This window comes from Hemiscyllium ocellatum, chromosome 5 (assembly GCF_020745735.1).
Source record: "Hemiscyllium ocellatum isolate sHemOce1 chromosome 5, sHemOce1.pat.X.cur, whole genome shotgun sequence".
NCBI classification, from domain to species: domain Eukaryota; kingdom Metazoa; phylum Chordata; class Chondrichthyes; order Orectolobiformes; family Hemiscylliidae; genus Hemiscyllium; species Hemiscyllium ocellatum.
The window spans coordinates 59,226,446-59,251,238 of record NC_083405.1 but is presented as its reverse complement, the minus strand read 5'-3'; the positions used below and the strand labels follow the sequence as shown (position 1 = coordinate 59,251,238).

Sequence of the window (24,793 nt, the reverse complement as noted above, 5' to 3'; positions counted from 1 at the left end):
TAATCTTTAAATCATTTTGATGACACACAAGAATGGTCCCAGGAATGAAAAGCTTAACATAAGAATGCTTGAGGACTGTGGGTTTATACTTGGGAGTTTAGAGGGTGGGGGGGGTTGCGGTGAGGGAATCTAATTTAAACATACAGAATATTGAATGGCCTGGACAGAGTAGATGTTGGGAAGATATTTCCATTTGCAAGAGACACTAGGACCTGAGGTCACAGTCTTAGAGTAAAGGGAAGACCTTTTAGAATAGAGATAAGGAGAAACTTCTTCAGTCAGAGTGGTAAATATGGAATCCGTTGCCACAGAAGGCCAGGTCATTGAGTTTATTTAAGCCTGCAAAAGGCAGGTTCTTGAATATCAATGGGATCAAGGGTTACAGGGAAAAAGTGGGAGAATGGGGTTGAGAAACTGATCAGCCATGATTGAATGGCAGAACAGACTTGATAGGCTGAATGGTCTAATATCTACTCCTATGTCTTATAATCTAACTGCTCAACAAACATTTTCTTTTGCAAAGGTACTGTATGCTATTCTGAGCAAACATCACATTAGTATCTCCAAATGTGATCAAGGAGCACCCTCTGTTGGCTTGCAATATTTGCTGCAGAACTGTGCTCTCTATAGGAAAAATTGCTATTGAAAGGTAAGTGTTATTTGTTTAATGATCGCAGTTCAGAATCCCAAAGTACTACTGACATTTTAAACTTTTAATTCCAAGGCATGCTATTTTTTAAACAAAGGAGGAGTTGATATAGCCAAAAATACCTGCAAAGAAAACTATGTGACTATCTGGAGAGAAAGAGAGAGAGAGACATGCACAAATCATTACACCCGTAAATGCGAAAGGAACTTCAAATAGTAAGCCCTTCAAAGGGGGTGAGGGGTTAATAACAGGCAATTGAAAACAGACTGGATTGTGCTCTCTAGTGAAAGCTAACAAAGAGCTAAGACTTCTTGCCGAACAGCAAGCTACTCACTGTGCATTATGTTCCAAAGTTCTGGGACATTTTGTGTTTTATCTTTGAAGAATTCACAAGGACAAGACTGAAAAATTCAGTTTAAATTCTGCTGGACTAGACTAGAAAGACTGAATGCTCGTAGGCCAAATTGGTTTTATTCATTAGTGTACAGTGCTGGTCACAGTCCAACAACCATGCCTTAGTTGCCCCTGTGCTGCAGGTAAGGCACTCTCTCACTATGAATGCCACAAGTCTAATTGGCTAGCAGCATGGTTCATGTTCCAACAGTTGATCATGAATCAAGTGCATATCGACCAACATCAATGCTCCTGGTAACCTCCGCTACAATGGTCATAACATTCAATTATTTAGTCATTGAAACATTTTAGAGGCTGATTTTATACTCTTTATTTAAAATACAATCTTTTACATTTTTGGACTCACATTTTTTGTGTGTGTACTGGTTTACATTCTTTACCCTTTTCCCATTTATTAATTACTCCCTCTTTGTTATGATTAGCTCATTTACAGCACTTATTAATTTGAGTCTAGAAGAAAGATGTCCATTAGAGAATGGATCTTTTTTTTAAGTAACCTTGTAAACAACAAGCAGGCAAGTGAACAAAACAGGAAGCTAGATCATCCCTCCTCACTCGAAAGCTTTAGAGTTTGTGTATCCCGCCTGGAATCATTACAAATTGGGGAACCTAGCCTAGGATCTGGTTGTATATTGATGTATTATGCTTCAATCATAATGTAACACGACAATAAAATCAATGTTTTACACTATGAAAAATAATTTTGTGATGTAGCACTGATGGTAAAATATAACTAACTGTAGAACACAGCATGGATCTCATAATTCATTTCGCACCCCTAAACATATTGCAAAGATAAAACTCTCAATGGATCCTCGGGATTCCAGATGGAGAATAATAATCAGATGTCAAACCCACCATATATCTTACAAAGAAGTCTAACAATGAGTTTAACAAAATTATATGTGGTGTGGGAGTTCTTAGAGAAGCCAGAAAATGATGAGAGAAAGGGTGTGTGTACAAAAGCCTGCATTTTTTGGGTAGACAAAATTTTTTTTTTTAAACTCACAAAAACTGTAATGTAGTACAGAACCCAGCAATTTATTTTAAGTCTGAGCAGAAGTTACTTCATTACTTGTAGTTGACAGAGTGTTCCTTTTACAGTGTAATGAGCTGGCAGTTGACTGCAAATAACAATCACTATAAACAACTCTACAAACAGTACCTGTTCATGAAAGTCTAATTATTTGCACTATAAACTGTTAAATAGTTAGAAAAAATACGTTTGAAATGTGCCGGCTCTGATGACACCAATCGTGCTAAGAAATCACTTAATTGTTGTTGACTACTACAACAATTTGTGGAATCATTGTTTGGCTGGTCGGTGAATTCTATAGTCTTTACGAATTACACATAACTTACATTTTCAATGGACATTTCTCACACCTTTGTAAAAAATGCACTCTCTCCTGTGCTTCCCGTTTGTCTGCACATGAATTGTTGCGAAGCCAGAGAAAAGAAACAAAGTCCTCAAAAGAACTTATATTAAAACCCACATTATAAAAGCAAGTGTTTGATTTGCTCAGATAGCCTATTATACTTAGCTCCATCATCTGGCAGCACAAGGGAATATTACTACAAAGCAATTACAGCAGACCAACAGAGGGAATATCCATTAATACACTGTAGAAAATATGATGAAGATATGTACATTTGCATAGTCAACAAATAAAACCAATTTTAAACAAAAGTAATTAGAGCATATCCAAAATCTTGAAGCAGTTGACTTCTGCACCTGAAACAATGTAAACATCAGTCTATTGAGCTCAATACTAAATTGATCACTCACATTTTGGCCAAGAAAATGTTACCAGGAGTGAAATTCAGAGGAGCACAGACTGAAGAGCTCAATAACATTTAACATTTCTGGAGTAACTAGTTTCATTTTGTTTTTATTAAATATTGCACAGAATTTAAAAAGTTCTACAGCAACAACTAAAGAAACATGATTCTTTATTTATCGTCAGAAATGTAAAGACAGTCTGAGATTGGAAACAGGATTAACAGCTTGATAGAGTAATGTTGGGTTCAATTAAACACATTATGCTTAGAGTCATTTCTTTTAATAGCATAGGTAAAGGTCTGCAATCTATATACACAGTAATACAGGAAGGAAAGATAATCCAGATCATGTTGAAGTGATGTTAAAATTTGCAGAAACTGAATTGAAAGTATTATAAACCTCATTCTGAACACCAAAATTATGGAACTTTTTTTTTCAAAGTTCATCATGGCACTCACATTAGAAAGCCAGACTCACTTTCTGACAAATAGCATAATCCTTCATCAATACGTTTATTGTAAACAAATTATATTCCTATGTACTTTTATTGCTAAGTTTCTTGACAACAGACACAACACTGCAGAAAGAAATTATTGTACCAATTTGTTTCAACTGCTCTTTAGGACGATGATAGATCCAGAATTTTGTACTGTACTTTTGTTCTACATTTGCTCTGTTCAGTAAACTAGAATAATGGTTCTCTGCAATCATAGTACAATTTTCCTTTGGGTAGTTAACAGAGCTTTCCTTAAGTTAGGAAACAATCATAATTTATGATCTCATTTAACCAACCAAAAATGCAACAAATCAGAATATAAATATTTTTGTATTCAAATTAAAGAGACAATCTGTTAACATTGAAAATATTGATACTGTAATCAGTGCTACAACTTGCTAGCTGTAACCAGTTGCTGTCTTTCTCATCGTCATATCCTGCTCTTCCCACAGATCGTCTCCACTGCAACCGCTTAACAGTTAGAGTATGACATTGTCTGAAACAAAGGCAGTTAAGGGAAGTAAATAAGAAAGCAGTTTGGCCGTAAATATCAGCCTGATCGGAAATGATGAGTATAAATTCCATTATTCATATATAATTAATGCAGTATTACCCAGTGTTGTCAATTGAATGACTGACTTGTCAAAATGTTCAGGTACAGAACACAATAGAATTACCATAGTTATTAGCAGTAATGACAATTTATCATCCTGTTTGCAATTTACCCTATTTGAAGCTGCATATCAAATTGAAACTTGAATACATCATCAGACCTACAAATGTATAGTCATGATGAAATGTGTGGCAATAATTGTTTTGAAGATTTATTATTGCAAAAATATCAATAACACTGGGATTATTTACTTTAATCATTCCACAGGATTTAAAAATATTTTTCTTCTCATATTTATCCAATTCACTTTTAAATGCCATTATTACCTCGGCTATTTAAGTTGCCAGTTCTCATTATACATTCTGCAGCTTTGCTGCTTCCAGTACCAATCTTTGTGATTCCCCTCACTTGCTTATTATTGCTGTACCCAAAACTTTAGCTTTGCAATCCTTCCAGAATTTTGAGCTCCTCTATTAGATTCTTTCCTTAATCTTTCATGCTACAATGAATGTAGTTGAGTACCGCAGGAAATCAATTGGGACTGAGAGTAGTTAAACTCACCTGCAGAGAGCCATCGTGGGTATGACTCCTACTATGTTGGAACAATTTTAGTATTCATCTGTATAATCCGCATACCATCCATTTGAGTGTCTTCTACCGATTCTACACTACCATTTGCATCATGGGCCAAATGTCCTACTTATAGAGTCATAGAGTCAAAGGAGGATGGTACAAAGACAGGTGGAAAATAAATTAATGACGATAATATCCAGGCTTAAGCTGCTAAGTGGCCAAAAATATTCATGTTACACAATTGAGATCCTTGGCATTCAATGGCATTACTATCACTGAAATCCCCAAACATCAATATTCCTGGGAATTACCACTGACCAGAAACTAAAATGAAACAGCTATATAGTTATTGTGGCTATAAGAACAGCTCAGAGGAGTTCTGTGGTAAGTAACTCACCTCCCATCTCCCCAATGCCTGCCCATTATCTACAACGCACAAGTCAGGAATATAACGAAATACACTCCAGTTGCCGGGACAGGCACAGCTCCAACACTAAACAAGCTTGACACTATCCAGGCCAAAGCATCCTGCTTGTTTAGCTTTTTATCCATCACCGTTGACATTTACTCCCTTCACCACTTACACAAACTAGTAGCAGTGGATACCTTCTTCAAGATGGCAGCTTCCCAACGTTCTTGCAATAGCACCTTCCAAACCTGCAATGTCTTCCATCCAGGAGCACAATGACAAGAGATGCATAGGAACAGCACGACCTGCAATTTGCCATACCATCCTAACATGGAAATACATCGGCATTCTTCCACTGTCTCTAGGTCAAAGTTCTGGAACAGCACTGGGAGTGTTCCTACATTCAGAGGACTGAAATGGTGCAAAAATACAGTTCGCAACCATCTTCTCCAAGGCAGTTAGTGATGGGCAATAATGGTGGCCTAGCCAGCAATGGCCACATTCATGAACAAATAAAACAAAATAAATACAAAATGTCTGTGAAGTAAGAGATAGATTAAACAAGCAAAACAAAAACTGGCACTTGGAATATAATGTGAGAAAATGTAAGGCTATTCATTATGGCAGAAAGACTAGAAAACCGCAATGTTATTTACGTTGAGAGAGAGCTGATATGCTGTACAGAAGTGACCTCAATATAAGAAAGTAAAGTATACAGGTACAAGAGATAATTCGGAAGGCAAATTGAATACTGTCCTTTATGGTAAGGGAGGTGGCACATAAAATAGGGAAATTTTGCTGTACAGAGGATTGAAAAGGTAACTGTATACAGCTTTGATCTCTATTTATAATAGGATATTCAACCTTCAGAGTAAGTTAAAAGAAAGCTTATTAGGTTAACTCCCATGATAAAAATATCTTGTGAGAATAGGTTAAGCAGGTTGTGCTATATTCACTGAAAGCTAAAAGAATGAAAGATGTGGCTGAACTTTCGTGGACTGAGGAAGATATAAAAAATAAAATGCAGGCAGAATCTAGATGAGGATATTCTGCTCACATTTCTGATCAAAATGTTTCTGCAAGGGGTAATAAAGCAACTCTGACAAGTGGGAAATCCAAACACAGAGCCATTTCAAATAGAGTTCAAATGCACTCCATCTTGGTTGTCCTCAGAGCCTAAGTCTGCAGTGTGAAGGTCTCATGAATTTATGCAAGTTCTGTCAATAGACTGAGAAGGTCTATTTAAATGTCACATAACAAAGTTTTTTAAAAATCCTCAGTTCATTAAACATAGCACTTGAACCCAACAGTGACATTTTAAAAAAATCCTCTTCTGAACTGCTTTGATTGACAGGCCATCTGATGAAGGTTAGAAAAAAAAGAGATGTGCTTTGTTGATGGTCATGTCGTCTCAATACAGCTCTGTTGGCGTTTCTCCAAGGGCTATTACTTCATTATCATGAATCTTTGACAAGTTTCAAAAGTTACAATTATCTCAGCAAGAGTTCTGAGTGACAATTTGACTGACAGTTTAAAGAGCCTATTAAAGATTTAGCTGTATTTGATATGAGGTCTGAGTAGAAGTGAGTTTGTTTTTGCAGGAGGTTAACCACTTGAACTTTGGGCTTCATGAATAGGAATTTCATTAACAAGCGTATAGAAGTGAGCGCTGTATAAAATTGTTATTTCCATATAGTTCCTGATGTCTGAACAAGGTGGATGCTGGCTAAAAACTGTAGCAATGCCACAGGGGTGAGTGGGGAGCATGGATTGGCATGGAGTTAACTTGGAGATGTGGTGGGGAGATGTGGTGAAGGCTACATACTTAACAGCCTATGAAACAACTGAGAGCAAGTCAAAGATTACCGAAATGGAGCCTCTGAGCAGCCTCCTCTATGGCTAACTGGGATCTGCTTCTGGGGTTGGAAAACCTAATGCGATTCTGACCCTGCCTCCCTGCAGGAAATATTTGGTTGACTGGGACCATTTAAGCTAAGGTGGATTGCCAAATCAGGAAATCTCTCAAGCTACCCACAAAAACTTAGCTCATTTTACCTAAACGTGCAAGATTCTGAAGGTTCACAGGCACAATGCTGACAGAATTATTTGTTTCCTGGTGGCATCTGCTATTGACCCTTTTCTTGAAACGCAAATTTACTATGCTCTTTTTTAGTGACTCATTGAAGCTATCACTTTGTTAGAAAAAGCAGGACAGTTCAACACTGAAACTTCTATTCGCTTTTTCCAATTCACGTGGAGTCATAGAGATGTACAGCACGGAAACCCTTTAGTCCAACTCGTCCATACCGACCAGATATCCTAAATTAATCTAGTCCCATTTGCCAGCACATGGCCGATATCCCTTCAAACTCTTCCTATTCATATACAATCCAGATGCCTTTTAAATGCTGTAATTGTTCCAGCAACACCACTTCCTCTGGCAGCTCATTCCATACACGTGTCACCCTCTGCGTGAAAATGTTACCCCTTAGGTCCCTTTTAAATATTTCCTCTCTCATCCTAAACCTATTCCCTCTAGACTCCCCCACCCCAAGGAAAAGACCTTGTCTATTTACCTGATCCATGCCCCTCATGATTTTATAAACCTCTATAAGATCACGCATCAGCCTCTGATGTTCCAGGGAAAACAGCCCCAGCCTATTCAACCTCTCCTTACAGGTTAAACTCTCCAACCCTAGCAACATCATTGAAAGTCTTGGGTAAAAGCAAGTTACTGAAGATGCTGGAATCTGAAACCAAAAGAGAAAATGCTGGAAAATCTCAACAGGTCTGGCAGTATATGTAAGGAGAACGAGAAAAATGTTGTATATCGGGCAAGTACCTGTAATTCTGGAGGCTGCATGCAGGGTGGAATTTGAGTTGAAATCCACGTGGAGTAAGTCGGAGGCGAAGACAGTCACTGAGGAAGGAAATATGGCTGCGGAAGAGTGTCTTAGTAAATACCTTGTCTACCACACGGAGAGAAAAGGAAAGCGGTGAAGGTGGACAGGGGGAGAGACACAAATGAAAATCCTTTCAAAGAGAACAGCAGTACTTCTTCAGGGTAGGCATTCCTGGAAGAGAGGTGGCAGTGGGTTAAACACTTGGTAAAAGCAAATTACTGCAGATGCTGGAATCTGAAACCAAAAGCGAAAATGCTGGAAAGTCTCAGCAGGCCTGGCAGCATTTTCTCTTTTGGTAATTGAAAGTCTTCACTGAACCCTTTCAGGTTTCACAACATCCTTCCAATAGGAGACCGACCAGAATTGCACACAATATTTCAAAAGTGGCCTAATCAATGTCCTGTACAGCCCCATTCCAGGTCAATTCCTGGAATGGCGGGATTACCTTACACTGAAAGACTGCAGCGACTGAGCTTGTATACCCTTGAGTTTAGAAGACTGAGAGGGGATTTGATTGAGATGTATAAGATTATTAAAGGATTGGACACTCTGGAGGCAGGAAACATGTTTCCGCTGATTGGTGAGTGCCGAACAAGAGAACAAGCTTAAAAATATGGCGTAGACCATTTAGGATAGAGATGAGGAGAAACTTCTTCACCCAGAGAGTGGTGGCTGTGTGGAATGCTCTGCCCCAGAGGGCAGTGGAGGCCCAGTCTCTGGATTCATTTAAGGAAGAGTTGGATAGACCTCTCAAGGATTGTGGAATCAAGGGTTATGGAGATAAGGCAGGAACAGAATACTGATTAAGGATGATCAGCCATGATCATACTGAATGGTGGTGCAGGCTCAAAGGGCAGAATGGCCTATTCCTCCACCTATTGTCTATTATGACCTCCCAATGCCAAAACTCAATGCTCTGTCCAATAAAGAAAAGCATATTTTATCACCTTCTTCTCGATCATATCGACTTGAGACTCCACTTTCAAGGAACTATGAACCTGCACTCCAAGGTGTCTTTATTCAGCAACACTCCCATTAAGTGTATAAGTCCTGCTAAGATTTGCTTTCCCAAAATGCAGCAATTCACATTTATCTAAATTGAACTCCATCTGCCACTCCTTTGCCCATTGGCCCATCTGATCTAGACTCTGTTGTAATATTTTGCAGCAGAGAGAGGCGGGAGCTGGGCAGAGGTGAAGTCAGAGCGCAGAGCCGGTTGGGAAGGTAAGTGATTGTTATTTGAGTGGATGTGTACTAGACCCCAGGTCCTACAAAGTAGGGCCTCCCTTTCACCCTCCTCCTCTAACCTGATTTTAAAGTCCACAGACTTGCCCCAAAAAGAGTCCAGGGAAGTTCCTGTTGAGAGAAGAGAGAGTCTTTAGCTCAGGAGTCTTCACCAAGGAGGGTGAGTGAAGTGATTACGCCACAGCTGAAGAAGGTGAAGACATGACTGCCCAGCTGGTTGTGTGCTACGTGCATGATATGGGAGGTCAACGTCTCTGGTGTATCTGGCTCGTATATCCGTGGAAAGTGTGTGCTTGTTCAGCTACTGACAGAGCATATCGCAGCACTGAAGTAAGAACTCAAGGACCTTAGGCTCATCCGAGAGAACGAGATCTTTCTGGACAGGACCTTCAGCGAGGTTATTACACTGACCATACCAGAAGAGAGCAGAAGAGAGAAAATGATGAGGAAGGCAGGGAGGAGACAGGTGCAAGAGGCCGTGGGGAAAGTACCTGTCAGGAACAAGTTGAATCTTTTGGGAACAGTAGAGACAGATGACACTGCCAGTCCACAAGGCGGTCAAATCTGTCAATCAAAAGTTGGCGTGGTGGCAGAGCCAAGGAGTTAGACATCGCACAGGGCCATGGTAATAGGGGACTCCATAGTGAGAGGAACTGAACGCGGTTTCTGTGGCAACAAGCGGGATTTAAGGATGGTGTGTTGCCTTCCTGGTGCCAGGATTAAGGACATCGCAGACAGAGTGCGAGAAATCCTCAAGGGTGAAGGTGAAGAGCCAGAGGTGGTGGTACATGTCGGCACAAATGAAGAGGAGGAACATACTACAGCGGGACTTCGGAGAACTAGGAAGAAGGCTGAAAAGCAGGACGTCCAGAGTGGTTATCTTCCAGTTCCTCGGGCAGAAGAGGCTAGGAACAGGGAGATAATGGGCTTGAATGTGTGGCTGGGGAACTGGTGCAGGAAGCACGGATTTAAATTCTTGGATCACTGGGGGGTATGTTTTGTGGTAAGATAAATTATACAAAAGAGACGGTTTGCACCTTAATAGATTGGGGACCAGCATTCTGCCAGGCAGGTTTGCTACTGCAACACAGCTGCATTTAAACTAAATAGCTTGGGGGGAACGGGGACAAACTGGAAGTTTAAGGAGGAAATTGAAGGAACAGTAAGAACAAGGGAAATCAAGAAAGACAATGGTATCAATGAAGCAGAAAACTCAAAAAGGGATCATGTCGTAAGATTGAGTGAAATAGGGGTTGATAGGAAGGGTGAGGGCAGTAACAAATTAAAAATACTATATATAAATGCACGAAGTATTAGAAATAAGATGGATGAGCTCGAGGCTCTTTTGGAAATTGGCAGCTACGATATTATGCAGATAACTGAGACGTGGCTTCAAGTGGACAGGGCCTGGGAAATGAATATTCAAGCCTATACGTGCTATCGTAAGGACAGATTGACGAGCAGAGGGGGTGGGGTGGCCATGTTGGTAAGGGACGATATTCAGTCCCTTGCGTGGGGAGACCGAGAATCAGGGGATGTAGAGTCAGTATGGATAGAGCTGAGAAATTCTAAGGGTAGAACGACCCTCTTGGGAGTATCTACAGGTCCCAAACAGTAGTATGGATGTAGGGTGTAAGTTGAATAAGGAGCTGAAATTAGCCTGTCGCAAAGATGTTACTACAGTTGTTATGGGGGATTTCAACATGAAGGTAGACTGGGAGAATCAGGATGGTATTGGACCTCAGGAAAATACTTTGTAGAGTGCCTCCGAGATGGATTCTTAGAACAGCTTGTGCTTGAGCCTACCAGGGAGAAGGCAATTCTGGATCTGGTATTGTGCAACGAACCAGAATTGATCAGGGACATCAAAGTGAAGGAGCCATTAGGAGGTAGTGACCACAATACAATAAGCTTTAATCTGTAATTTGAAAGGGAGAGGGTACAGTCGGGAGTGACAATATTTCGGTTGAATAAAGGGAACTATGGTGCTATGAGGGAGGAGCTGACCAAAGTTCAATGGTGCAATACCTTATCAGGGATGACTGTGGAGGTACAACAGCAGATATTTCTGGGTATAATGCAGAAGATGCAGGATCAGTTCATTCCAAAAAGGAGGAAGGATCCTATGAGGAGGCAGGCGTGGCCGTGGCTGACGAAGGAAGTTAAGAAACATATAAAGTCAAAAGAGAAAAAGTATAACATAGCAAAGTGGAGTGGGAAAACGGAGGACTGGGAAGCTTTTAAAGAACAACAGAGGATTACTAAGAAGGACATATGCAGAGAAAAAATAAGGTATGAAGGTAAATTGGCCAAAAATATAAAGGAGGACAGTAAAAGCTTTTTTAGGTATGTGAAAGGGGAAAAAAATCGTTAAGACTAAAATTGGGCCCTTGAAGACAGAAACAGGGGAATATATTACGGGGAACAAAGAAATGGCAGAAGAGTTGAATTGGTACTTCTGATCTGTGTTCACTGGGGAAGACACAAGCAATCTCCCTGAGGTAACAGTGGCTGAAGGACCTGAACTGAAGGAAATTTATATTTGCCAGGAATTGGCATTGGAGAGACTGTTAGGTCTGAAGACTGATAAGTCCCCGTGGCCTGATGGTCTACATCCCAGGGTACTGAAGGAGGTGGCTCTAGAAATCGTGGATGCGTTGGTGATTATTTTCCAGAGTTCGATAGATTCAGGATCTGTTCCTGCGGATTAGGTGGCGGCTAATGTTGTCCCACCTTTTAAGAAAGAAGCGAGAGAGAAAGCGGGAAATTATAGACCAGTTAGTCTGACCTCAGTGGTGGGAAAGATGCTGGAGTCAATTATAAAGGATGAAATTATGACACATCTGGATAGCAGTAACAGGATAGGTCAGAGTCAGCATGGATTTATGAAGGGGAAATCATGCTTGACTAATCTTCTGGAAGTTTTTGAGGATGTAACTCTGAAGATGGACAAGGGAGATCCAGTGGATGAAGTGTACCTGGACTTTCAGAAATCCTTTGATAAAGTCCCAGAGAGGAGGTTAGTGAGCAAAATTAGGGTGCATGGTATTGGGGGCAAAGTACTGACTTGGATTGAAAATTGGTTGGCTGACAGGAAACAAAGAGTAGTGATAAACTGCTCCCTTTCAGAAAGGCAGGCGGTGACCAGTGGGGTACCACAGGGATCAGTGCTGGGACCACAGCTTTTTACAATATATATTAATGATATAGAAGATGGTATTAATAGTAACATTAGCAAATTTGCTGATGATACAAAGCTGAGTGGCAGGGTGAAATGTGAGGAGGATGTTAGGAGATTACAGGGTGACCTGGACAGGTTAGATGAGTGGACAGATGCATGGCAGATGCAGTTTAATGTGGATAAATGTATGGTTATCCACTTTGGTGGCAAGAATAGGAAGGCAGATTACTACCTAAATGGAGTCAAGTTAGGTAAAGGGGCAGTACAGAGAGATCAGGGTGTTCTTGTACACCAGTCAATGAAGGTAAGCATGCAGGTACAGCAGGTAGTGAAGAAAGCTAATAGCATGCTGGCCTTCATAACAAGAGCGATTGAGTATAGAAGCAAAGAGGCTCTTCTGCAGCTGTGCAGGGCCCTGGTGAGACCACACCTGGAATATTGTGTGCAGTTCTGGTCTCCAAATTTGAGGAAAGACATTTTGGCTATGGAGGGAGTGCAGCGTAGGTTCACGAGGTCAATTCCTGGAATGGCGGGACTATCTTATGTGGAAAGATTGGAGCATCTGGGCTTGTATACGCTTGAGTTTAGAAGACTGAGAGGGGATCTGATTGAGACCTATAAGATTATTAAAGGATTGGACACTCTAGAGGCAAGAAACATGTTTCCACTGATGGGTGAGTCCCGAACCAGAGGACACAGCTTAAAAATAAGGGGTAGGCCATTTAGGACAGAGATGAGGATAAACTTCTTCACCCAGAGAGTGGTGGCTGTGTGGAATGCTCTGCCCCAGAAGGCAGTGGAGGCCCAGTCTCTGGATTCGTTTAAGAAAGAGTTGAATAGACCTCTCAAGGATAGTGGAATCAAGGGTTATGGAGATAAGGCAGGAACAGGATACTGGTTGAGGATGATCAGCCATGATCATAATGAATGGTGATGCAGGCCTACTCCTACACCTATTGTCTACTGTCTATCTGAGATAACCTTCTTCGTTGTCCATGACACCTCCAATACTGGTGTCATCTGCAAATTTACTAACTTTACTTCCTAAGTTCACATCAAATTTTTACATATAAATGATGAAAAGAAATGGATCCAGCAATGATCCTTGTGGCACACCACTGGTCACAGGCCTCCAGTATGAATGCAACTCTCCACCGCCACCCTCTGTCTTCTTCCTTCAAGCCAGTTCTGTATCCAAATGGCTAGTTGTCCCCATTTCAGGGTATCTAACCTTGCTAAAAATGTGTTGCTGGTTAAAGCACAGCAGGTCAGACAGCATCCAAGGAACAGGAAATTCGACGTTTCGGGCCAGAGCCCTTCATCAGGAATGCTAACCTTGCTAAACAGTCTACCAAGAGGAACCTTATTAAACGCCTTACTGAAGTCCAATTAGATCACATCCACGGCTTCGCTCTCAAATCTCTTTGTTACTTCCTCAAAAAACTCAATCAAGTTCGTGAGACATGATTTCCCACGCACAAAGCCATGTTGACTATCCCTAATCTGTCCTTGCTTATCCAAATACATGTAAATTCTGTCCCTCAGGATTCCCTCCAACAACTGGCCACTATTGATGTCAGGTTTACCAGTCTATAGTTTACTGGCTTTTCCTTACCCCTTTAAACAGTGGCACCACGTTAGTCAACCTCCAGTCTTCTGGCACCTCACCTGCACTATCGATGATACAAATATCTCAGCAAGAAGCCTAGCAATCACTTCCCTCGCTTCCCACTGAGCTCGAGGACACACCTGATCAGGTCCTGGGGATTTATCCACCTTTCTGCGACTCAAAACATCCAGCACTCCTTCTCGATGATATTTTTCAAGATATCACCATCTATTTCCCCTCATTCTGATCCTCCATGTCGTTCTCCACAGCAAACACTGATACAAAATACTCATTTAGTATTTCCCTTATTTCTTGCAGTTCCACACTTTGGTGGCATTGGTTAGGGATTTTAAGTTTCCAAACATAGACTGGGACTGCCATTGTTTTAAAGTTTCAAATGGAGAGGAATTTGTTAAGAGTGTAGAAGAAATTTTTCTGATTCAGTATGTGGGTGTACCTACTAGAGAAGGTGCAAACCTGGACCTACTCTTACAAAATAAGGCAGGGCAGGTAACTGAGGTGTCAGTGGGGGAGCACTTTGGGGCCAGCGACCATAATTCTATTAGTTTTAAAATAGTGATGGAAAAGGATACAAAGGATTTAAAAGTTAAACTTCTAAATTGGACTAAGTCCAACGTTGAAGATATTAGGCAAGAACTTCCAAAAGTTGATTGGGTGCGGATGTTCGCAGGTAAAGGTATGGCTGGAAAATGGGAAGCCTTCAAAAATGAGATGACAAGAGTCCAGAGACAGTATGCTCCTGCTAGGGTGCAAGTCAAGGTTGGTAGGTGTTGCGAATGCTGGAAGAGGAAAGAAAATGAGGTTTGGGTCAAGAAAAAAAAGAAAGCATATGCCACACGTAAACAGGAGAAATCGAATGAATCCTTTTAAGAGTATAAAGGCAGTAGGAGCATATTTAAGAGGGAAATCAGGAGAGCAAAAAGGGGACATGAGATAGCATTGGCAAATAAGGTTAAGGAGAATCAAAAGGGATTTTATAAATACATGAAGGACAAAAGGGTAACTGAGGATAGAATACGACCCCTCATTAAAGGATATGGAGTATATTTTCATTCTACTCTATTTCCCCAAAAATATATCCCTGTACATCTACCTACATCAAGCAGCATTTGTGAACTTTCTGCCTTGATTTAGAAAAAGCAAAGAGTGTTTAATCATTTGTATTCTTTCTCATTTAGGGAATTAGATATTGCTTCTCAGGCACCCATTCTGTTTTAGAGTCACAGAGATGTAGAGCATGGTAACAGACTCTTTGGTCCAACCCGTCCATACCAACAGATAACCTAGATAAATCTGGTCCCATTTGCCAGCATTTGGCACATATCCCTCTAATCTTTCCTATTCATATACCACCATCCAGATGCTTTTCAAGTGTTGTAATTGTACCAATCTGCACCATTTCCTCTGGCACCATCCTCTGCATGAAAATGTTGCCCTTTAGGTCCGTTTTAAATCTTTCCCCTTTCACCTTAAACCTATGCCCTCTAGTTTTTAACTCCCTCACCTCAAGGAAAAGAGCTTGTCTATTTATCCTATCCATGCCCCTCATGATTTTATAAACCTCGATAAGGTCACCCCTCAGCTTCCGACACTCCAGGGAAAATAGTCCCATCTATTCAGCCTCTCCCTATAGCTCATACCCCTCAACCCTGGCAACACCCTTGTAAATCTCTTCTGGGAGACTAGAATTGCATGCAGTATTCCAAAAGTGGCCTAACCAATGTGCTGTACAGCCTTACTGTATTCACGTCTAGTTCTTATCTCATGAGACACGAAGACCCCGCAAAAGGTAAAAACCTAACCATAACCCTATCTCTTCGTCTACAATAAATGCTGAGGGCAGAACAGATCAAGGTTAACGCCGTTGGCCATTTATAAAGAAATAGCTCCCTGACCCCAGATCTCACATCATGGTGGCAATGCAGGTTAAATAGTGGGAACTTCTGGTAAAAAGCTCTGAGATATCATTTGCAGATCTCCAAAACACAATTGAATCCCATGAGATGACTAGCTTATACTCAAGGATTCAGAATACTAACAGCAACAAAGTTTGTGCATGAATAGTCATAAATTAAACAGTCAGGAGGCAATTTATCTCTTTTCTACTTCATATATAAGAACTAGCAAGAGAAAATCTCTGTATCTCTTATTTTAAAAAGAGTATCAATCTGCTTCTTACGGACTGAAGAAGTAAAAATGGCTGTCGAACTCTAATCCTAACCCTAGCGTTTGAAAGACAGTGAGGTAGAGAACGCTGCATTGTTTTAAGCAAAATTAGATTTGTATTATATGTGAATGAAAACAGAAATACCCATCAGAGGTTCAAGGACACACATTAGATGCTGCTAGCTAATCTAACATAAATTCATTGCTCCTATTATTAAGACCATACAATAGATTCCTCTGCTCCACTAGGTCAGATTACCTCTGAAAGCTCTCCCTTTTCCAGCTTTGAAATTATGTCTTTATTTATCTTCTCTCCCTGATCCTCTCTAGCTCCTTGTTGTCTCCAAGGCCCACCTTTAGCCGCTTGATTCTGTTCCCTAATCTACTGGCCATCAAATCTCCCTTTCTCATCTGCTTATCAGCTAATTTGTTAACAGCTGTCCATACAGATACTATCCCTTTCTCCTTCAAATCCATTTAACCCTGCAAACCATGTCATTCTACCTCCACCACCTTTGCCTTTACAATGTCCTAGTGAGTGTTGCTTTTAATATTTAGTTTCTATTCTTCCCAAAGTACCAAAATGACTCCTGGCAAAATTACAAATGCCATTGTATTCGATATCAAAGATTAGCTATCCTCTTTATCCTTATCAGTCTGGTAGCAGCTTTGGATCAGTTGAGTATACTGTTTTCCTCTTATGCTTCTCAGCACCATCCAGCTGGTTGGACAATAATTGCTATGTTCTAACCTGAGCTCTTTCATCAATTGTAAAGGCTCCACATCGCGCTCCTACGTAGTCATCTCTGGTCTTCCCCAAGAGGCATATTCATGGCTCCCTCCAATTTTTCATTTATACGCTCAGTCTCAGTGACATTATCCAAAAGCACAGTATTAGCTTCTACAACTTTAACAATAAACAGGCCTAACTCACAATCACTTCTCTTAATTCCTCTGCTGTTGCTAAATTATCAAACTGCTTGACCAACATCCAGTACGAAATCAATAGAAATTTCCTCCAATAAAATATTGGGAAATCTATTTCTGCCACACATCTTGTTCCCTAGGTACAAATTATATTCTTTTCCCTCGCAACTGCTTGTGGTTGAACCCAGGTCATTCACAAATTTGGTATCACTGCTGAGTAGAGTTTCTAATCTCATATCAGTATGATCAGTAAGACTGTGTAATTCCAAGAATGATCTTGTTTTGTTTTTCTCCTGCCCCATCTTACCAGTTGACAAAATCCTCATCCATGTCTTTATTACCTCTTAATTTGACAATTTTAATGTGCGCTTGTTTTCTTTATGAACATCACTGGCTGGGCAAGCATTTATTTCCCTTCAGCTAAGTGGCTTGGTAGGCCATTTCAGAGGTAGTTAAGGGCAACCAAATTGTTGAGGATCTGGATTTATATGTAGGCCAGATCAGGTAAAGACAGCAGATTTCCTTGACTAGAAGACATTAGTACATCAGATTTTTTTTAAAAAATGACAATAGTTATATTGTCATCAGCCAATGACAGTTGATGTAATTAGACTTGCTTTTAATTTCAGATTGGAAACCCACATTCTACCTTCTTCAAATTTGATGTCACCCAAATTCATCTGACCATTTTCTTACTCATACTAGGTTGCCGCAGTGCTTGCTAACATATGTTGGTTTAAAGAATACCTATACCTAGATCTTCAGAGAGCAAAACTTCAAAACCTTTTAAACAGAATTGAGGCAGAACTTCCTCTCCAAGAGGGTAGTGAATCTGTGGAATTCTTCAAAGCTGAAGGTTATAAAGGTTGGGTCATTATGTATATGCAAGGCGGAGATAGACAGATGTTTAATCAGTAAGGGAATCAAGGGTAATGGAGAAAAGACAGGAAAGTCGAGTTGAAGATTATCAGATCAATATTGAACGGTGGAAACAGACTCAATGGGCTGAATGGCCGACTTACGCTCCTGCGTCTTGTAGTCTTATTTTAAATTCTTATCCTAGTTTTCAAATCTCTCCAAGGCCTCACCTTTCCTCATGCCTAATTATCGTAGCCCTCAATCCTTCCAGATATATGTGCTGCTCTAATGCTGCCCATAATGTTCTCTAATTCTGAGTGCTGCAAACCAATTTAGAAAAGGAAATTGGATGGCAAAAGGAGTCTCTCTCACTCTGAATGCTGGAATTCAATCACCCTCAAAATATTCAGGATTACAGAATCTTAACCAATCTGCAAAACTAAGGACCCGTGAATGTGACTGTTCATTTATCAACATCAATCTCCATTGCAATGGCTGGATGTTCAACTATCCACTCTTGACAAACAATTATTAGATGGATCAATTTTTTCCTTTAACTTTTTTTTTTCTTTTTGGACTGTCTCATTTTTAATCTGTGGGTCTGCATGCTGTGTTACTAATTCTTCTGGCATCTTTCTGTTAATTCAAGAAAGCCTAATTATTCTAAAACATAGGGTTTGTGGGATCTTGAAGCGAGGCATGCATTAAGGGAAAGGATATTTTTAAAACTGATATTGAATCCAAGAGTGGTTGAAAAAAGAAGCGAATCCAGTTCATCTTTCCTTATCTGTGAGATAAACAGTTTGGGGTATCCCATCTGTAACCATAATGAACTGGGCAGACTTGCTGGGGTCTGGTTTAAAAAGTGTTATGACATGATGAAAACCTCAACTGTGAAGGCTGACAATTCAAGTCTTCTCACAGAGTGGAACTAAAAATCTAGATTATTACTTCACTGGATTATCAACAAGTGGTCCACTTTTGGAGGTGGCAGCTTTCATACATGACTCTAAACCAAGTTAGGTGCACAAAACGATCCCATGACACTATTTTGAACTAATAGCAGGGGAGTTATTTTCTGCTCTTTTGGCCTACATTTACTTCTTAATCAACATCACTAAACCAAAATTAACTGCTCATTGTCTCATTGTTGTTTGTGGGAATTTTCTGAATGCAGATTGACTGCTGCTTTTCTTATATTACATTGCACTTCTAAAAATACTCATTTGATAATAAACCATTTGGAACATCCTGAAATTATGAAAGGCACTGGAGAAAAGCAAGGTTTTTTTATTGCTTCCCTAGTGCAGATTCTTTACTCAGCTGATCCTGAGGATTTCAAAAGTCGACCTCAGTCTGTATCGAGTCATTTGCATTGTAGAACAGAGTGATTGGGTATCTTGAGATAAATAGTGTATGAACACAAACCTTTCTTTCTAATGAAGGAGAAATATTCCACTTAAAATACATTCACTGTCTCCTACTAATGATAGAATTGCAAACATTTTGCTTCAATCCTAAATACGTACACATACACTTAAAATGATTCAAAATCCAGTCAATCCAAGAAAGAAGAATACTTAATCAAGTATTATAACTAAAGACAATAAGTTGATGTTTAGGAACATGATGCCCAGCTTTTGTGTTTTTTTGGATGAAAGACTACAGCTTGTTAACATATAATCAAAAATAAACAAGTACTTCTGGGGTTTTGAGACAAATAATCAATAATTTGTATTTCTCAAATGCATTTCAATTAAAAAATTGCATACTTGGGGTTGTATTTACAACCCCAAGTATGCAATTTTTTAATTGAAATGCAATACCCAAGCTGAATATTCAGAATTTTTTTAAAAAGGTTAATGAAGCACTTTAGAACTCATTCATCCAGATATATTAACAGACAGTAGCACAATGCAAATTACTTCAAAATAGTTTAGTGGCACAGACGGAAATTGCAAAAAAGATATTTAATTTATAGATTATAACACAGCTGTTGCAGCCAAGAAATTTTAAAGGAGAAGTCTTCATTTAATTAGTCCCTGTATAATCAAATCCTGACAAAATGAACTATTCACCCATCTTAGTCACGGCAGAAGGAGGTCATTCAAACTGCATCCATAGCAAAGCTACAAAAGCACTTCCACTGCCTGTAACAATATCCACTGTGGTTTTCATGCAAAAAGATACGATTTGTCAAACTCCAAACATTTCATCCAATCTGCATTTGCTGAACTATTTTCATGTGGTTTCCACTTGTACAGTAATATATTTCCACAATCCAATCCCACTGCAAGAATGTAGCTATTAGAGAGAAAAACAAAACTAGTTTTCGAACAGGAAAATATGAGCTCCTACTGACATCAAATAGAACAATAATATTTGACATTCAAGTTGGTGATATTTCCAAACTTTAAAAAAAAATTTCCTTTGTCAAAATGACGCTGAGCTGTAAATTTGCATACATGTCATACAGATGTAACTGAACCAGAAGTTATTCCTAGCCAATGTCTTCCCAGGATTAAAGTTGAAGTACTGCCTTTTCGAGATGGATTCATTCTTCTAGAACACTGTGGAATGATCTTGCTAAGTGATGTGAACAGAAAGTAGCTCTTAGAACATATCATGCCTTAGTGAAAAATAGGATGAAACCTCATCATGACTGGCATTCCAGCTATCTTATAATGCAATTTTCTTTTTTTCTCCTGCAGACAGCTACACTTCCAACATGGGGCAATGCTAAAAACACTGGCTGTAGAATAAACACCCTTAACGTTACTTTTTAACATGTGTCATGTTAGGAATGCAATCAATATATTTAGAGTTCTTTGTGCATTACTGCATACAAATAACTTGGCAAGAGATATGATAAGTTGCTTCATAATACTGATTATGTGCAGTTTGGGAAATGGATATATGTGTATTAAGTGAGGGATTTCAATTGAATTCTAATGTAAAAACACAAGATAAAACAACATTTTTCAATAAAGTCTTTTCGAGTAAGATTTGTGAAAGAATAGACCTGAATGGAGGAAGTAACCATCTTCATTCCTTAGTACTTGAAAATGTATTTATGTTCAAAATAAACTTTTTACGTTACACATGCCTCTATAAGGGCATCATGGTGACTCAGTGGTTAGCACTGCAGCCTCACAGCGCCAGGACCTAGGTTTGAGTCCTGCCTCGGGTGACTGTGTAGAGTTTGCACATTCTCCCCATGTCTATGTGGGATTCCTCCCACAATTGAAAGATGTACAGGTCAGGTGAATTGGTCATGCTAAGTTGTCCATATGGTTAGGTGCATTAGTCAGGGAAATGGGTCCGAGTGGGTTACTCTTCAAAGGGTCAGTGTGGACTTGTTGGGCCAACTGGCCTGTTTCCATACTGTAGGAAATCTAATCTAATTGTATATTTTATTTTATCATTGCTGATCTAAAAACTTATTGCAGAAGTCAACTGTATCAACTTTTCAACCTACCTTTCATCTAGACTTGTAACAGGGCTGAAGCTGACAGCTGTGGCTGCATCTCCTACATCCAGAACTGATGAACATGGCCTGATAATACTCTGGCTGCTTCCTTCAGTTCTTCTAGCTAAAGCCACATTACCCCACACAATGACCTGCGGCATAGATATAGTTAGAGGGAAAAAAAAACTGTAATACAAAGATCAGGGCAAAACATTTCAATCAAAATTACAATTTGAATAAGAAGAAATTAAGACTTGAGGAATCCAAACATTAGAAAAGATATGTTAAAGGCTAAGAAAGGAACATACATATGTAAAACATGCAAAAATTATCTCTTAAATACTTTCTGAAATTTTGTATCCACTAACATTTAACTCACGTGCAATTTAATTTCTAAAATAGCTACAATAAGGAATAAAACACAAACGTACATGATCAAAAGCTTCGGTTGGCCCCAAAGTTGCCAATCAGAGTTCACAGTTCACTATCTATAATCTCTCAACTATCAGTAATCAACTTTCGCACTCAAACTGTATTAATAATTCATTTCAGGAAAAGGTGATAGGGTAATACTGTTATTAAGAGATGAAATGGGACAGTTGAGAGAGACAATCTAAGTTCAGATAATGTAGAGTTCATTTAGGTGGAAGTCAAAAAACAAGAGAAAGAAGATATTTACAGGAATAGTGTATGGACCCTCAAACAGTAGCCTCCACACTGTAGGGAAGGATATAAATCGACAAATAATAAGGGCATGTAAAAAGAGGAGAGCAATAATTATGGCTGACTTTAATCTTCATGTTGATTGGGCTAATCAAGTTGGAAAGGGTAGCAATAATAACAAATTCATAGAGTCATTAGGAATAGCTTCCTAGAGTAAAAGCAAGACATGGCGGTGGCCGTAGATGGGTCTGAGCCTGGGACTCCTCCAATCTCGACAGTTCTTTACCTTTTGTTCTTGTTAATTTGCTCTACTTTTTTTTTGTTCATTTTCTTTAAAGCCTGTAGAATGCAGGTGAAGGCGGAAGCCTCCAGCAGCAGTGGCAACAACGCTTGTATGAGTGGGACATAACTCCAGGTTGGCCCAGTGTCTCCAGATTGAGGAACAGTTCCAGGCTCATTCCTCCTATCGTGACTCGCAGGCTGGGTGAAGAGTCCAGGTCCACACCTAGGCCCGTGCATCTGTAGGAGGGGAAGCGTCGGAAAAAGGGACAGATAGCAGGATCGATAGTAGCATCTGGAGGAGTGTTGCATGGGGAACAGAAGGTATGGTACCCACATATCCCCAGGCCTATGGCTCCAGCTCAGACGTGGCAGTCATGGAACAGATCGTGATGGAGGCCCGTAACTGAGACCCCAGAGCTTGTTACAGCAACTGGAAGAGCAGTGGAGGAGAACCCAGAAGAGGAGAGAAAGATGAACTCAACTGCAGTAAAACCTTGCATTATATTCTGTGCTTCAAGTTGGCAGCAGCGACACTTTGCAAATGACACAAGAAAAAATACTTTTCACTGCATTTTTGTATACATGTGGCAATAAATCTAAAACTAAATGCAATGGAGTCAACAAGGGAACAGGCTATCTTGAACCTGGTAATGAGTAAAGAGACAGGTTTAATAAATGATTTTAGAATAAAACATCGCTGAGGAAGTGATTATCGTAATATGCTCGAAGTGAATATTCACTTCAAGAATGAGAAACTTGGGTCAGAAACAACCGAGTTTAACTTAAGTAAAAGGAATTACAATGAAATGAAGATAGAGTTAGCTAAAGTAATTTGGGCATATAGATTAAAAGGAAAGACAGTTAGCATGCAGTTTTAGACACTTAAGGAGCTAATTTAAAATTCTTAGCAAAATTATATCCAAGTAAGGAGTAAAGATTCTAAAAGAGGAATAAACTAATCTTGGCTAACTGAGGACATTAGGAAGAGTATTAAGATGAAAGAAAAAGCACATAAGAGGAAAAAACTCAATGATCGCTCTGAAGACAGGAATAAGTTCCAATTTAGCAAAGGAGGACAAAAATGAGAAGGAGATATTAAACTACAAGGGTCAACTAGCTTCTTTAAACTATAAAAAGGGAGAGGTCGAAGTGAACAGAGGCCACTCGGGAAACGAATCTGGCGAGGTAGTTTCAGAGAACAAAGAAACAACAGAAGAGTTAAACAGATTTTTTGCATCAGTCTTTACGGCGGAAAATATTTTGAACATCCCATTCCTCCAAAAGAGTATGGTGGAGGAATTAAGGACCATCACCATCACAAGAGAAGTAGTATCAGACAAATTAACAGAGCTAAAGATAGATAGGTCCCCAGGTCCTGATGGCCTGTATCCTGGGATCCTAAAGCAAGCAGCCACAGATATAATGGATACATTGGTTGTAATTTTCAAAACGTCTTTGAACTCTGCAAGAGTAACAGAGGGTTGGAAAACTATCATTGTGATACCCCTGCTCAAAAGGGAGGGAGGCAAAAAGTAGTTAACTATACGCTGATTAGCCTAACCTCTATTGTTGGAAAAATATTAGAATCAATTACTAAAGAAGTGATCACAGCACTTTTGAAAAATCATAATATAGTCAAGCAGAGTCAGCAGCACTTCATGAAAGGGAAATAATCTCTATCAGAATATTCTGAGGAAGTCTCGACCGGAATGGATCATGGAAAAAGGGATGCGTTATATTTGGACTTACAGAAGGCTTTCAAGAAGGCACAAAAATCAACAACCATGATGTTGGAGGTAGTATATTGGCATGAATAGAGGTTTACTAATAAGCACGAAACAGTCAATGGGATAACAGGCTGTTTTTCAGGTTAGCTACCTGTACAATGGGGTTTCAGAGGGATCAGTACTGGGACTCCAACTGTTTACAAAATAGATTAATGATTTGGAGGAAGGAAGTGAAGTACTGTACAGTAGCTAAATTTGCAATTGAACAAAAATAAATGGAAAGGCAACTGCAAGAAGGTTACAGTTTACAAGGAGATATTGTTAGGTTAAGTAAGTGGGCAAAAACTTAGAAAATGGAGTATAATGTGAGGAAATGTGAAGTTGTTCATTTTGGAAGGGAAAATACAAGAACAGAATATAATTTAAATGTGGTAAAACTGCTGAAAGCTGCAACACTAAGGGAATTAGGGGTTCTTATAGATAAAACACAGAGCAAGCACAATAATTCAGCAAGTATTCAGGAAGGCTAATAGAATATTAGTCCCATTTCGAGGGGATTGAAGTGTAAAAGTGGGAAAATACTACAACATTTGTACAAAATGCTAGTGAGATGACAACTGGAGTACTGTGAGCAGTTTTGATCCCCTTACTTAAGGGAATAGATTATTTCCCTAGAGACAGGTTCACTTGGATGAACAGGATGGAGGGATTGCCTAATGAGCAAAGGTTAAACTGATTTGGACTGTACTCAGTGGAATTTAGAAGAATGAAAGGTAATCTCATTGAAACATACAGTATTCTTAAG

General features: G+C 39.5%; 1 protein-coding gene across 1 annotated transcript in view; it reads right to left on the bottom strand.

The window, feature by feature from the left end:
- Window positions 1-3,051: 3,051 nt before the first annotated feature.
- The window catches only part of elp2 (elongator acetyltransferase complex subunit 2), a 150,535-nt gene continuing 128,793 nt past the window's right edge, over window positions 3,052-24,793 (bottom strand). Inside the window, exons 20-22 of the mRNA XM_060825464.1 lie at window positions 21,326-21,468; window positions 20,038-20,151; window positions 3,052-3,838 (exon numbers count right to left, since the gene is read on the bottom strand). Coding sequence (XP_060681447.1) covers window positions 3,682-3,838; window positions 20,038-20,151; window positions 21,326-21,468 — 414 coding nt within the window. The 3' untranslated portion in view covers window positions 3,052-3,681. The remainder of the gene's footprint in view (window positions 3,839-20,037; window positions 20,152-21,325; window positions 21,469-24,793) is intronic.